This window comes from Charadrius vociferus, unplaced genomic scaffold (assembly GCF_000708025.1).
Source record: "Charadrius vociferus isolate BGI_N301 unplaced genomic scaffold, ASM70802v2 scaffold447, whole genome shotgun sequence".
NCBI lineage: Eukaryota > Metazoa > Chordata > Aves > Charadriiformes > Charadriidae > Charadrius > Charadrius vociferus.
Genome location: NW_009649040.1, coordinates 250,123 through 264,962, shown reverse-complemented (window position 1 = coordinate 264,962; position 14,840 = coordinate 250,123). Strand labels below are relative to the sequence as shown.

General features: G+C 35.9%; 1 protein-coding gene across 1 annotated transcript; it reads left to right on the top strand.

The window, feature by feature from the left end:
* Positions 1-3,465: 3,465 nt before the first annotated feature.
* Positions 3,466-14,840, top strand: FAM133B (family with sequence similarity 133, member B). The gene is made up of 8 exons (XM_009887917.1): positions 3,466-3,542; positions 4,212-4,294; positions 7,230-7,269; positions 7,820-7,969; positions 9,155-9,202; positions 11,013-11,108; positions 11,900-11,944; positions 13,514-14,840. Exons 1-8 carry the CDS (start codon positions 3,466-3,468, stop codon positions 13,644-13,646), a joined length of 672 nt encoding a protein of 223 aa, XP_009886219.1. The 3' UTR covers positions 13,647-14,840.

Sequence of the window (14,840 nt, the reverse complement as noted above, 5' to 3'; positions counted from 1 at the left end):
GGCGGAACCTCGCATTGCTTTGTCAAATCCGGCAGCTGCTGGGAGCGATGTCCGCTTTGCGATCTGCTGAGCGAAGGCGATTAAGATGCTGGCCTGGTCCTTTACAAAAATAAAACGTTCGCGGTGGGAGTTGCAGCATTCGCTGAAGTCACTCCGGTTGTCCCTAGAGCCGTATTTCCTTAAACTTGGCCTTCAGCTGCACCTGGGCGAGTTGAAGTTCAGCTTTACGCAGGGCTCCGCTGAACTGGGGAGCCAGCGGTCAGAAGGCCAAAAATCTGCTTTTCCACACCTGATTGAAGAGCCTAATTTTACACTGTTAGCACTTTCGTTCCTCCTCATATTTTTCTTTAAACTTTTTCATACCAGTTAGCCATTCACCTTTCACTCATGTTTCATTTAGGCATTGTAAAGTTAAAATTAATTTGGTTTATGATTAAAAACAAGTCATAAGACTTTTATCTTTTCCTTTTTTTTTATCACCTTCTAGTATATGCTATGAGTTTGTACTCAGGGCCATTCAGTGAAATCTCTTTGCTTACCTTGGTGGAATAATATGTAATAGACATGATGGACATATACAAATGGATAGCTAAGTTTCTTTGACCACTTTATTACTGCATCAAAATAATGGAGTCTGCTGAAACAGTTGACAGCGTTAGACTGCAGGACCCGGCCTATGCTTAAAATGTATTGCCCTTTTGTAATGTTTTTGGGTCTACTTGGGTGCCTCATTATTTATTCTTAATTTTCTTTTAATGGGACAGTTGTGATGTACCTACTAATGCCAGCAAATCTTTAGATTCCTATATAAGGTTCATTATGCCACAACAGCAGCTAATAAAGACAGGTTATAATATAGAACGCTTTGTTTCTCTTCTGTGATCGTAGAGCTTTCCACCTGTTAAGTCTTTCCCGTGTCTCTTCTTAAATACACCGTCATTTTGGCTATTTGGAGATGGAAAATAAATTTGGGGTTTTTTTTCATATCTGCAGGATACTTGCAAGGCAGTAATAGTTTGTATTGCTTGCCCAGGGAACCCTAGCTGACTGAAGGTGCCTTATGCTTTTCTTGAGCGTGAAAGCTATACAACAAATACCTTCTAATAACTGCTTGAGCAAACTGCCAAAAGAAGAAAACGAATGTGCAGACAAGCACTTCCTTTATTGAGAGTGTATTTCTGTGCTCTCCCTGGCTAGTGACATGCAGTTTGGCAAAGTAGTGTAAATACTTCTAAGAAATGTTTATTGGTGAAGTAATTCTTCATAAATAAACCTGCTTGAAATTATAAGAACATGTTTTAAGACATGAATTTCCTAATCATGGAATACAGAGCAGTATTCAGTCATGATGTGCTTGCTGCCAGAAATTTAAAGAAAGCCAGTGAGGGGAAGAAGCTTCCTAGCTAGTTATCTGGGGTCAGTTTGAGGAAGTAGGAAACAACATTTGACAGTTGTAGCTTTTTCTGCAGATAGAGAGTTTTGTTCGGAGGTGGTGGGATGTTCATTTCGAGTTAGCTCAGGTAAGAAAGTAGCTAATTTAAGAGCAGCAAAAAATCTTGGGTTTAGCAATAATAATTATGGAAGAAGATAGAGCTTTCAGATATAAATTTTTGAATGGTAATCAAAAAGAGTTGACTCGCTTTGCTCACTGGAGTAAGCCATGTTGTGAATTATGTTCCTGTTGTCTTCTCTAGTGGATCTAGTACATTTAAATTACCTTTGTTTAGTGAAAATGGTGTTCAAATACTGTCTTCTTGCATTGCTAAAGGAGCTCCTTTTTCACTCAAAGCTGAATTCAAATCCAAAGGTTTTTTGGGGTTGTTTTTTTTTTGTAGATTTTTAATACAACAAAATGCTAGAGCTAATAGGGTGAATACATATCTTTGAGTGCTATAACTACTTCAGTGCGTACATCCACCTGGCTACAGAAGAAGATGCCAAGCTAAGATTAAACTAGTTTAAACTCACGTAACTCAATGTTTAATCGCCTGTGTTAGCCTTTCTTTTGTGAATGAACAATATCAACAAAACAAAGCCCCAAGAAATGCCAGCAAATGTCACCCTTAGAGTTGCAAAGTCAACTTGAGTCAAAAAATGGTCCATTTGAAAGACTCCTCTGGTTGTATCGATGTGGTCCAGCTGATGGACCATGAGCCAAATTTGATGTGGAGAATACTTCCCTCTGACCTGCTGCCCCTTCCCAGGCAGAACCCAGAGTCCTTCTTCCAGGACTAGATGTAGCCCCAAGAGCTGAAGGCCACCAGCCTGCTCACGGTCCAGCCCAGAAACCCAGTGTTGCTGTGGCCACCGCTTCTGTGGTGCGGGAGGGGAGGCAGCAGCTGCCGGTTTTGACAGCTTTCACAAATGGTCACTTGCTCTGTATGGTGGTTTCTGAACGCTTACTTTATGGCCTGGTAAAAAGCAGTGTCAGACATGTAACAGCTACACATATGGTCAAATCTTTACTTTGAATCTACAAAATGTGTTACTCTTAATTTATTTTTTTTTTTATTATCTCATATTGGGCAACTCGTCCAACAGCTAGTCACTGTTTTGACTATTTGATTGGGTTTTTTCCTCATCTCCAAACTGTGGACAGTAAGAACAGTTTGTTATGTTTTGCAAAAGTAAATTATGAAGTGTTGGGATGACATAGTGATAAAAGCCCATGAGGTAAGGGGGTACATGTACCTCCCTTTTGCATGAGCAAAATATTATTGGCATAAAAATATATTGAATAATTGTTTGCTAGATTAGAGTTTTTCTGTTAATTGCTGAGGTGGATTATGGATTCTAAGTTTTAAATTCACCTTTTATAACCTATTAACCTTTTAGAGTGACTAGAAAGAGGATGCATATGGGTTTGACAGATGGAATACCTCATAACATTGGGGGTTTGGGGATTTGTATTTTTTTTCCTCCTTAAAATAGTCCTAAGTCACAGAATTTTCATACATGGATAATTGTAGCAGAGCACCACTGCTTGCTTGTTTTGGTGTTACAACAAGAAACTTTATGCAGAATTTATTGAATCTACTATCATCAATTTTGAGCAGAACTTTAAAGGCATAAGATCAGTCATCCCAGAGAGTAAGAGCTGAAATTTAATTACATTTTCTGTATCCCAAGGAAGAATATTTCAGCAGTCATGATACTGTACTCAGTTTGCAAAATCATTGCTCAGGGAGGGGAATTATTTTAAGGAACATGGTCTCTTTGTGGATGAGTTCTTTCTGCCACAGTATAACTCAAATTGAAAGCATTTACCTGAGTTTTTCTCCCAGACTGAATCAACTTGGTTTAGTTAAATATTTTATATTTTTAGAAACCAGCCAGAATTATTTTTTCAGTGAGTGAGAAAATGTTTCTGTGAAGAACAAAAAGGACAGATTTTGGTATCGTAACGCAACTGATGAATTTTATATTTATTTTCTCATATTCAAGGCTTATATGAATCCCATAGCTATGGCCAGAGCACGAGGTCCTGCCCAAAATTCAGGACCAACAATACAAGACTACTTGAACAGGCCAAGACCAACATGGTAAGTGGCAATGCTTGTCTGTCCTTCCGGCTTTCTGAGTAACAGATTTGTTCCCTCTTACTATGATGACACTGTTACCTACCTACTCCCCAGAATACCCATGAACACATTTTGAAAGATTCCTTGTCTCTATGAATTCAGTCTCATCTTTTTAAAACAATAGGGTTTCATTTTGAAAGACGTATTTCTCATTTGTCTTTAAATATTTTGGCAGCTTTCTCAGAAGAGGAAAATGTTGGTCATTTTACTTTCACAAATCCTAATACCTAAAGCCTGCAGATTTATTTAATTTTTAAACAAAGTAATCTCTAGAAAAACATTTTGCTGGTATATTCTTAGAATGCAGTTTACCCTACCTAATAAAATCATCACTTTGAGATATTATCAACAACTTACTTTACGTTCAGTCCATTTTGCCTCCTCTCATAAGACATTAGAGAACAATTTACCTAATTGCAAAGTTAGCTTTAGATCTTTCAGAGGGATTTAGCTACCATACTTAAGTTATTAGGGTTAGGTTACCATATGCATAACATCTAAGATACTTTCATTCTTCTTTCTGTTGGAAGTTCAGCCAAAGCTAAACTTCAAAAAACCCTATGAAAAGTTAGATGCTGAAGCAGGTATTTTTAATTTTGAAAATGATGATCTGTCATCATTTTTATGTAGGGAAGAAGTGAAAGAGCAACTAGAAAAGAAAAAGAAAGGATCCCGGGCTTTGGCTGAGTTTGAAGAAAAGATGAACGAGGTTGGTAATGTTATTAGTATGTTAATACTTGATTCTTCTTATATGCTACTTTTTCTCCATTTTCGTTAACAGTACCAAGTAGCCATAAGATTTCACTTCACTCAAGCTTTAGTGAATAAATTTTTTTTTTTAATTTGTATTCGATGTTAAGGTTACCCTGTAACCAATGAAGAGCTACGCTATATAAAAAGTTTTGAAAATGGCTGCTGAATAATGCTTGAACTTTTCATAAATGTAGATGTAGTTATAAAAATGCATATGTGTATATTAATAAATGAAACTCAGGCATTTTCCAGTATGATAAAGTCTGTTGTGCTAATCTTCACTTGTCTAAGGTCACACAATCCAAATATATCAGAAAGAGGTGTATTACTGGAAACAGACATCTTTGGCAAGGAATGTACATCTACTATTGGTACAGGAGAAGGCACAAAGATATACCAATAGGACTATAAAGTACTTCTTTCTCATCCCAAGCTGGTTACGTTCCATGCTGGTTCCCTACTGTAAATGCAGCTGTTCTGATGCTTGCGTTCAGTACCTACTGGACATCAGTACTATACAAGTTTCACACATAACTCCTGTTGTATACATAGGAAGAAATTAGTATATGATGAATTTAACTGTACCTTGTTGGGTTCTGGTATCTTGGGATAAGCTCCAAGCAGTAGTCTTCATCAATGTGTGCGAGTTTCTGGTTGAAATAGATTATGCTCCTCCTCTGTTACTGGAAGGGTGCAGTCCCTCTGCTCTTGCTGTACCTCTTTGCCTAAGAAGTTGTACCAGTATTTGGAGGGTCATGGGGTGCTATTCTGAAAGGATTGTTGTTCTGTGAGTTTTAGCTTGGTGAGTTGTGTTTAGTATTTTATCATATTCCTTTCCTGCTTTTGTCTTTGCTTTAGTATGAAGTAATTGAAGCTGGCATGGGTAGAAGATAACAGCCTTTCAGTATGGCAAAAGGGTAGGAAGGGATGCAGGGAATCATGAAATGGCCATGAGTTCTTCCTAAAGCTCCTAAGAACAAATCTCTGAATGGTTGAAAAGATTACAAGCCTCTGAATGAGGTGGTATCTCTCCTATTTTACTGACAGATGTTGTGCTTTTTTGTTTAAGACATAACACTAGCACAGTCTCAAAATTATAGAGAACACCTGCCTAATGAAGCACAGGCTGTTGTTAGATACCTGTCAGGTAGCTCTGGGTAGCTGGTGTATCAGAGTACACAACCTGCCGCAATACTGCGTAGATGCTTCCTTGGACGATGGAAACACATTATGCACAGCACTGTATCCTGCCTAATCTGCCATGTCTCTCAGCAGCACTGTTCTGCTAATTCACAGAATGCTGACTTAGGGATCTGTGTATCATACTGCATCGCACAGGTATAATCTTACTTAATTCCTGGTATCTCTGTCCTTTCAGCACAGCAGGTGGGTTATCGTTGCTTTGCCGATACAATACCAATATAGCTTCAATGTGAGGAAAGGGAGGGTCAAACAATACTAATAAAGAAGGCATCACATGATGTGTCTGGTGCAGGAATAGCGCAGATTGAAGCTTGCAGCCTTTCAGTCTGATAGGAACGGGTTGGATGTTTCAAGCTTCTGAAGGGGGGGATTTTAGGTAGACCTAGAAAGCTTGTGAGGGACTGAGAAGGAGGAATGAGAGGAGACTTTTATCTGTGCAGTGTGCTTGGCCTAACAAAAACAAGAGCGTTTCTATGAAGATGTTTCTAATAATTTAATACATTATTGACACCGACAAGGCCCAGAACAGACACTAGAGACACCCATACATTGAAGAAGGGCCAGGAGAATTTGTCTTGAAATTTTGCTATTTTGGCATAGTTTAAAAATCACCTGAAGCAAATTTTCTGGGAGGATGCCCTGGCTTTCTAAAGTGCTCTACCAAGGGCACTGTGATACAAAACCAGAAGTATCATAATTGGTGACCTTCAAGATAAATGACAGTCTCTTAGATCCAAACGACTTGACCATTAAGATGTGAACTAACATAGTATTTCGTTCAATATTAATCTTCTGTAAAATCAAATGCATTATAGCCTTGTTTAACATTATATGTTGTTTATTTTCTGTGGGTTTTGTGAAAACTATATAACGTGAGATAGAGGACAAGATTTTGAAAAAGGTCCCTTAAAGAAAACTGTTTGGAAATTATGCTCATGTCACTGTTTCTGTTTGGTTTTGTTTTCAGAACTGGAGGAAAGAACTGGAAAAACACAGGGAGAAATTACTGGGTGGAAACGAGAGTTCCTCCAAAAAGAAGGAGGTAAGTTATTTTCAATTTCATTCAATCTATGTTTGGAACTGGATTTATCATTGATGCTGCCAATAAAGAATGTCATAAATACCTTTTAAAAGCAAAGTACATACATCTAAATGCACAACAGAAGAACATGATGCCAAAGTAATATTTGTTTTATTCTATTTTTAAGAAAAAGAAAAAGGAAAAGAAGAAATCTAATAGGGTGAGCAAAATTTTCAGTTTTCTGATTTTTTTTTATTTTTTTTTTTTGCTTGGAGTTTGTTTCTATTTGTCATTTAAGCTGTCTTGGAAACAATATAGCTGTAACTTTGAATTTAGCTGTTAAATTGACTGATTTTTATTTGAGAGAGGTGGCTTACATTCTGTATAAGGAGAATTTTACTTCTGCTTAAGGGCAGGAAAAGAGTATTAAATATATATTATTAAATAAAAAGTGTTAGAAATCACTTTTTACAGTTTTATTTAAGAAAATCAATGTAAGACCAGCTTCTTGGAAGTAAAATTTCATTGATAATACTTTGCAAATGAAGAGATTTTAAAGGAAGTGTTTGGATAGACTTTTGACTATTTGCCAGACAAAATGCTGCATCTCACAAGCTTCACTTTTTGTTGTGTTTGGTCAAGTTGTCTTCATCTTCCTCTTCTTCATCAAGCTCTGATTCTTCCAGCAGTTCATCTGATTCAGAAGATGAGGTAAGAACTAATTTACTGGAATCTAACATGTTTTGTTCATGAGGCTTATTTCACAAAGATTTTGGTAATATATTTTAGAATATTGTTTGAGGGCTCAGTTTGCATAAAACTATTTAATTCTTATGCATTTGGTACATGTAATAAAGTTGTGAATTTTAGCTATCTATCTGTTCAAGAATTTCTTTATGAACAGTATAAACTTTGAATGGCTGGTTTGTAAACTGGATCTGTTTCTGTTTTAGCATTCAATTGCATGCTTTTTCAGTAGAATCCCCCATCTAATCATGAAAATACAGGCATACCATTTTTACTTTTTAGCAAAAATCTTTGTTACAGATAATCAGATTCTGCAGCACGCATCTAAATAATAAACAGAATCTAGAGAACCTGGATTTTTCACCAGTTTACATTTTTTCAATGCAGAAGAGTTATGAAGGTCCTCCACTAAAAGAATCAGTTGTAGTATACTTTATTCCTCAAGAGAACATGATAACATGTAGGAATTTGGTGTTTCCTATTCTTTACATTTAATGTAATTCTTTAATTCTAGTGAGAATAAATTCAAGGGTGTGTTTTTCTTTTCTCCTACAATATTTATGGGTAGGATAAAAAGCAAGGGAAGAAAAGAAGGAAAAAGAAGTATCGCTCCTCACGGAAATCTTCAACAAGCTCAACTTCTGAATCAGAGTCGGACAGCAAGGTAAATATGCCGATGTGTTACCCTTGGCAAGTGTTCTTGATCTGTGTCATAGACACAAACATTTCTGACTTTTGTATATTGATATCTTTTTATCTTCCCCATTTAAGGCCATGCATTCTTATTGTAGCTGAGCTGCACTCAGATGCAATCTTCAGATGCAATCTGGAATCTACCTCCACTGGCCACACCTGGCAGAAATAATTTGATCCTTAGATGAACGTGCTTTATTCCAGCAATTTCTAGCTATTTTTCTGAATTCAGACATAAGCAGCTTTTGTGCTGCTCAAATGTTTAGTTTTAATACTACATTAACACTTAAAAAAATAAATGTTCTGTGAAATTCTTGTAAATATGCTATTTAATTGAACACCATCTGGTGAAAATACAGACATTACTGGGTATCACTGGCCAGAATATTGCCTTTCTAAATATGCGTGGACTGTTTTCCCGTTGGAGAACTAAGCCTTTCCCAAATGCATATAAAATTGAGGGTGTCTTTTTTTTTTTTTTCTTTTTCTGAAAGTAGAGCAATGTACATACACAGGCTTACTGAATGAACAAAAAAGTGGAGAAGATACATGAGGCATTTTGTTCTGTTGCGTTAGCATTTTTCTGTGTTACAGTGAATAGTAACTGTACTTCTTGTCTAAATATTAATAATATAGCGAGTTGTTACGATTCTCCGTGTAGACTTTATCACAGGCTTTCACCAGAATACCTAATTCAGTGCGGTATAAATTGTGATGAATCACTGTTTGCTACACCTATGAATTTGTGCTAATGGGAGTTTGAAAACATATGCTACATAAAGGGACAGAGAGATACCCTTACTGCTGAAATTGGAAGGCACAAAACTCTGTGGAAATACCAGCTTAACCCCTGCCTGATAGCGGAGGCGGGCATGGATAGAGAATAAAGACTCCAGACTATTAGATGTTAGACACGTGTTGTATGTGGTTACCTGATTCCATGCAGACCTTTTCACTCTGCTAGTTCAGGAAATTAGCAGCTGCGTGAAAATTATGGCTTTTTCATATTTTTCCTGTTAACTGCAAGGTAGGAAGAACAACTTGGAAGAATGACCTTCAACAGACAGAAAAAGACAATGGGTCGGACAGCTTTGGGGATTTCTATCTTTTTCCTGAAATAATTTTGTCATGGTTTATCTTTTTTTTTTCTATTTAGGACAGCACAAAAAAGAAAAGGTCAAAGGAAGATTATGAAAAAGAGAAGGTATTCTTACTCTTGAAATACTTGCATCAGAACTGCATTTTACATATATAATGGACTTCTCTTTTTTTTCTTTTTTTTTTTTAATATTGAATTCCTCTATTTACATTTATAGAAGTTTTCTGTCCAAAATTACACAGTCAGAAGGTACTCAGTACCCACAATTTGAGGTAGACTTTTAGGTTAGTCTGGTTTAGTAATTGTTGTTCGTGGAAACTGCTGGATCTGTTCTTGTTATGAAGGTAAATGAAAAAAGTGTCTAATTTGCTGTAGTAGGTCAGCTGCATTCTAGTATTTTGGGGTTTATCTTGAGCAGTCGCATTGAGCACAAAATATGTCTGATGATATTTCAGTGGCGTGCCTGGTAGGATAGTGGCTTGTTGCTGTAAATTAAGGAACAACAAGCAGAGGATATGTTTATCTAAATATAGTCATAATTCTAGATATTGTACTTATGATGGCTTTGGAAAATTCCAGAGAAAAATGTATTAGCTTATGAAAAATTACCTTATTCTGTCTCTTCTCTGAGCATGAAAACCCTCTCTCCTTCCCACCACCTCACCATTTTGTACACACATCTGAGGACTTCCTTCCTTCTGTTATGTTTAATGCAAATAATCTGGTTCACTTAAATTTTAGTTATTTCTACCTGATGTGTAAAGTAACAATGCTTTGAAGATTCCAGCCTAGTCTTTCTGTCCAGTTACCTTTCTTGCCACATCGGCCTGTACTACTACAGTCAACAGTATTGACTTTGATGTACGAATTCTCCATTGCGTAAGGCAAATGTGTTGATTCCCCCCCCCCCAACTTGGTCCTGCTTCCATTTCAGAGTTTCCATTTCCCACCAACTCCTTTTACCTTTGAGTAGCTTCTCTTCAAAGACCAAGTGTCTACCATAGCCCCTTATTTTTGGTTAAGCTGTGATGCTACTTTTACACATTTTCTGAAAGCAAAGGGCATTTGAGGACTAGAGGTCTTCCCCTGACTGAAAATGCCCTATCTCTGAAAGGGGCTGCATGATGCATACTTTTCACAGGTACTTTTGGGAAAGGCTTGAGGTACCTATAATAGACTAAGTAGCACAGCTGAGATGTGTGATCCCACCTTGCAAGAAGATGATTAGGAAGATGATTTCTGTTTCTGGCCTTAGAAATTGAATGGAAGAAAATAGCTTCAGTCTTAGGCACACTTTGCAGAGGGAGTCCAGAGCAGAGGGAGTGGGGTGGGGCGAAGGAGAACAATCTCATGCAGCATCAAAAATAAAAAAAAATTAAAAATTTATTAAAAAAAAAAAAAGACTGTCCTTTACATATACTGAGATTATATATAAAGTGTTGAAGTGCAGCTGGCAGGGACAGCTTGTCCTGGTTGGATACAAATACAGAGGGAGCTTTTTCTTTTAATTTCATCAACAAAGCAAGAGTCTGAAGCTGCAGTGCTCATATGTGCATATTGAGACATCTCCATCTACTCAGTAGTATTTAAAAATGGTGAAACATTTTATTTTCAAATGCTTACTCCATGTGTTATTACTTAAAATAAGAGACTACACTGTGTATTATTCCTCTCACTTTTAGAAGGCTGCTGTATCTTGGTAACGAGAAAGGAATATACAGAAAAAGATTATTTCCACTAAAAGCATTTTAACAGTTGGTAGGGTAATTTGTTGATGATGAGTAATTAGTTTAATGTCAATAATATTTAAAAATATTTCACAACTTAGAAATAATATTTCAATCTAAGTTTTAAGCAGAAGTTTTATAAAATTTGAAAGGCTTGACTTTACTCACAAATATATTACTTTGTGTAGGAAGGCAAAAATCACCACAGGAAAAGGAAGAAAGCCAGTCGTGCTGATGGACCTTTATCATCAGAATCCTTATCAGAATCGGATCAGACAGAGGAGGTCAGTTTTCATAATGCTCAATTTCAGAATTCGTAATGCTTTTAGCTTACTGATTCACATGAGTGAATGAATGAACTAGCTTTGACTTAATATATAGTTGAAACTGTTCTGCTTTGTACAGTTGAGTGCACTACATTCGAAGTTGTTTGTATTTTTCTCTTTAATAAAACCTTTCAGTAAGAATTGTTTAGTACAGCTCCTATCACCTGCAAGTCACTTTCAATTAATTTGCTTGAAAATTTTCAACTTTTTATGGATATTTTAGAGCTCAGTGAAATGAGACTAAGTGATGGGTATGGTGTCCTTCACAAGATCTCAGATGTTTGTGAATAGATTGGCAGATTTCAAGAGGGCTAAAATTTTTTGCTCCTTGTTCCTGTGAATTATAAAATTTTGTATGTAATAATCTTATCCTTGTGTATGTCTACTTTGAGGATTTGTACTTTTGTAGGATTGCAAAATTTGGGAAGGTTCCAATGTGCTGCCGTTTTTCATTAAGAATTTTTACCATATTATTGGCTTAGTAATTTTACCTTCATATCTCTGCTGTTTCTTGTTCTGCTGTTTACTAAAGTGTGTTCGCAAATCGGATATTGATAGGGTAATGTATATTCTAGAATATGACACACATCAGCAGTGTTTCTTCATGGGTTATTGTTCAGTAACAATACCCGTGACACCACTGTTGTGCTATCATTCATTTATGTGTAATAAAAGCTCAGACTTTTATTTAAAACAGCACTTGCACAGCTGCTCTCCCATTACATTCAATTTAAATTATTTTTTTTTAGGTGCAAGCGAAAAAGAAGAAAAACAACGAGGAAAAAGAGAAAACAGCAAGTATCCTTCTTTACTCATACTGTAGTTTTAGAATATCAATAATCTGTACTTGGTTAATTTCCAATTTCACATTTTTCAGTAATACAAATGTTTTGTAGGAAAAGTCTACTGTCACATGTATCTAAATTAACAATTTTGCTATTTACCTTCTGAAGTCACTTTTTCAATCCTTGAATTAAAGGAAGAATTTGTCACTATTTTACCTATATAGATATCTATGATTTGAGATTTATAGAAACTTAATGCTTATTGTAGCACATATTTTACTCTGTATCAACCTACTAGAACTACTATCATCTGTGTAGTATTGGGTAGGATCGCAGTTTGCTACACAGACGTTATTGCTGTTCCTTTGTTAGTGTTGTGTATAATTCTTCCTTGGTAAGCCCCCTCTACCAGACCATGAAAAGGGTCTTGGGATATAACCGCTGCAACATCTATACTACTATATTTTTTCCCCCAACCAAATAAAAAGCTGTCAGCAACCTGTTACTTTTCTCAGTGTTGTTGATTTATTTCTGTTGGTGAAAGTGAGAGGAAGGTTCAGCAATGATTTATATAGAACCCAGATTCATCAGATGTACCTGAGGCTCCTCAGTTAGGAGCATAGTGGTTTTGAGATCCAAAATGCCCACTCGAGATGTCTAGGTATCTTTCTATCTCCCCTGTCAGCAAGTGTTCCTAATTAGATGTCTCAGTTGTCTAGATGAGTTAGGGCAAGGGGAAGGCTTAGATTAGTCACCTAAAAATGCAAGCATAGGAGTATCGGCAATACTCAATACACATTTTCCATGGAACTTGTTTCTTTTTTCATAATCATATAAGCTGTTTGCCATAAAATCTCTAATCACTGATCGTGGGGTTTTTTTCTTAGATGAATTGTATGTATACGTAGTATGTATAAAACAAAGCTTTTATACTGAGATTGGTTTGTTTATGTAATGTCGCACCTATTCAAGAATTCCAGTTTAAATTCTGCTTGTAAAAAGGCAAGATTGTATCTCTCAGCTTCTGTATTACAGTGATCACGATAATAACTTTGGGACTATGTTAATAGAGTGTATTCATATTTACAACTGAGATCCTAATTGTTTTATCTTAAACAAGGTGCAAGTGCTGGAGATTCTAGCCAGGTGTAGTTGAACTATTTAATTTTGCACAGTAAATATAAGCACTTACTTCAAAATCTGTAAACATCCTAGTTATTCCCAACTATATAAGATGTCACTGCTTGTCATAGCACTTCCTTAGTATGTTCTCGGAAACCTATAAAGCATTGAAAATCATTTAAAAGATTAGGAAATGTAATAGTGACAATGATGAGAGGTGTGAAATAGCCAGACCGTGATGGAGATAAATTGAAGCGTGCTTATAATATTGCAAATTACTGGGTAAAATACAAATTTTCTTTTTGTAATTTCTCAATAGGCTTTCATAGAAATCTCTTTCAAAATGTCTTTGTAAAGATATCCTTTCCGTGCTCTCATTTTTGCATTTGCAGAATTTAATAGATGGCAATCTTCTCATACAATAACTTCCATTTAATTTTATTAATTTTTTTTTAGGATAAAACAAAAAAGAGAAAGAAGCACAAGAAACATGGTAAAAAGAAGAAAAAGAAGATTGCTGGCTCAAATTCAGATTCGGAATAATATTAAAAAAACCCCACAAGACTATCAACAGAAGTGCAATGACTAAAGGAAACTTAAACTGTGAAATGACAGCAAACTTTACCAAACTGCATGAGTTTTCCTGTGTTTTAGAAATACTCCCAATCTTTCAGTAGCCAGCCAGATGCAGCTGTGCTGGGAAAGACCATTGTTATTGCCTGCTGCTTAATACATGAGGTACAACTTTTATAAAATTCCAGTAAGCAGTGTTAGATGTTTGAAACAATATGAGATGGTAGTCCAGCTGAGGTGTAAAATATTGGAAAATAAGAGTTAAACTTTTTAGATAGTAAAGGTAGTCTTTTAAAGCATTAGTAATAGTCTTTATTTGTAAATCAGGACAAATAAAATCCCAAGTTCATCCTGCAGGTTAATATTATACACCAGCTTGTAATATTTTATGTCTGCTAATGGCATTTACAAAATAAGAAATTAATGATAACATTTAAAATGCTGCCTTTGTAGAAATGTTTATCATCTGCCCCATTACCGTCTTCATGCTTATGAGAAAGGGAATGCTACCATTTTGGCTAATTGAACAGGGTGCCTTTGCCTTTGATTCTTGCAAATCTCTGCTATTTTTAATCTGTGCAGCATCTCTGATTCCAGGGAAGCCAGAACTATTGTCCACAGGCTTTTTCTGAATAAGCAGTTCGGGGCTTCTAAGCATGTGCTTCTGCATTAAGCAAGAGCAATGACATTTTGCAGTATAACTGACATTCAAAACCTGAAGATTTTACCTCTGAAATAGCGATAGATCTTTGCTAGTAAATACGCGTATTTCATTTAATGTAATTCTGGTTTAGTTGAACACTTCTTGCAAACACTGGTAGCTTTCTTTGTGTTATCTTTAGAATTGTTTTGCATGATTTGTACCATTTTTAAATTAACAAAATGCAGGTAATCATTTGTTGTAACCAGTTCTATGAATTATGTTCCACATGCAGAGTTTCATGTATGTATTTAGTTATTCTTATAGTTAAGTTCATTGCTGTGTTTAAGTGCAGACTTGCTGAAGATATTTAGCATGTAAAAAGCAGGGTTTTGATACCTTAACAGCTTCATATTGAAGCTGATTTTACTCTAGGCAAGTTCAGTGGCAGACCTGTTACGTGATGTGTCTTGTTAGATAAAAAAAACTACTGCCAGAATCTCATTAAAGATACTGTTTAAACAGTTTGTATTTATATTTTTGTACTTGAGGGCTACAGAATGTTGACCT

Bases quoted from the DNA above. Each gene is read 5' to 3' on its own strand.
- FAM133B (XM_009887917.1), top strand. From the start codon at position 3,466: ATGGCCAGAGCACGAGGTCCTGCCCAAAATTCAGGACCAACAATACAA. The intron at 3,543-4,211 runs GTAAGTGGCAAT...ATTTTTATGTAG, and splicing joins AACAGGCCAAGACCAACATG to GGAAGAAGTGAAAGAGCAAC. The intron at 7,270-7,819 runs GTAAGAACTAAT...CTTTAATTCTAG, and splicing joins CATCTGATTCAGAAGATGAG to TGAGAATAAATTCAAGGGTG.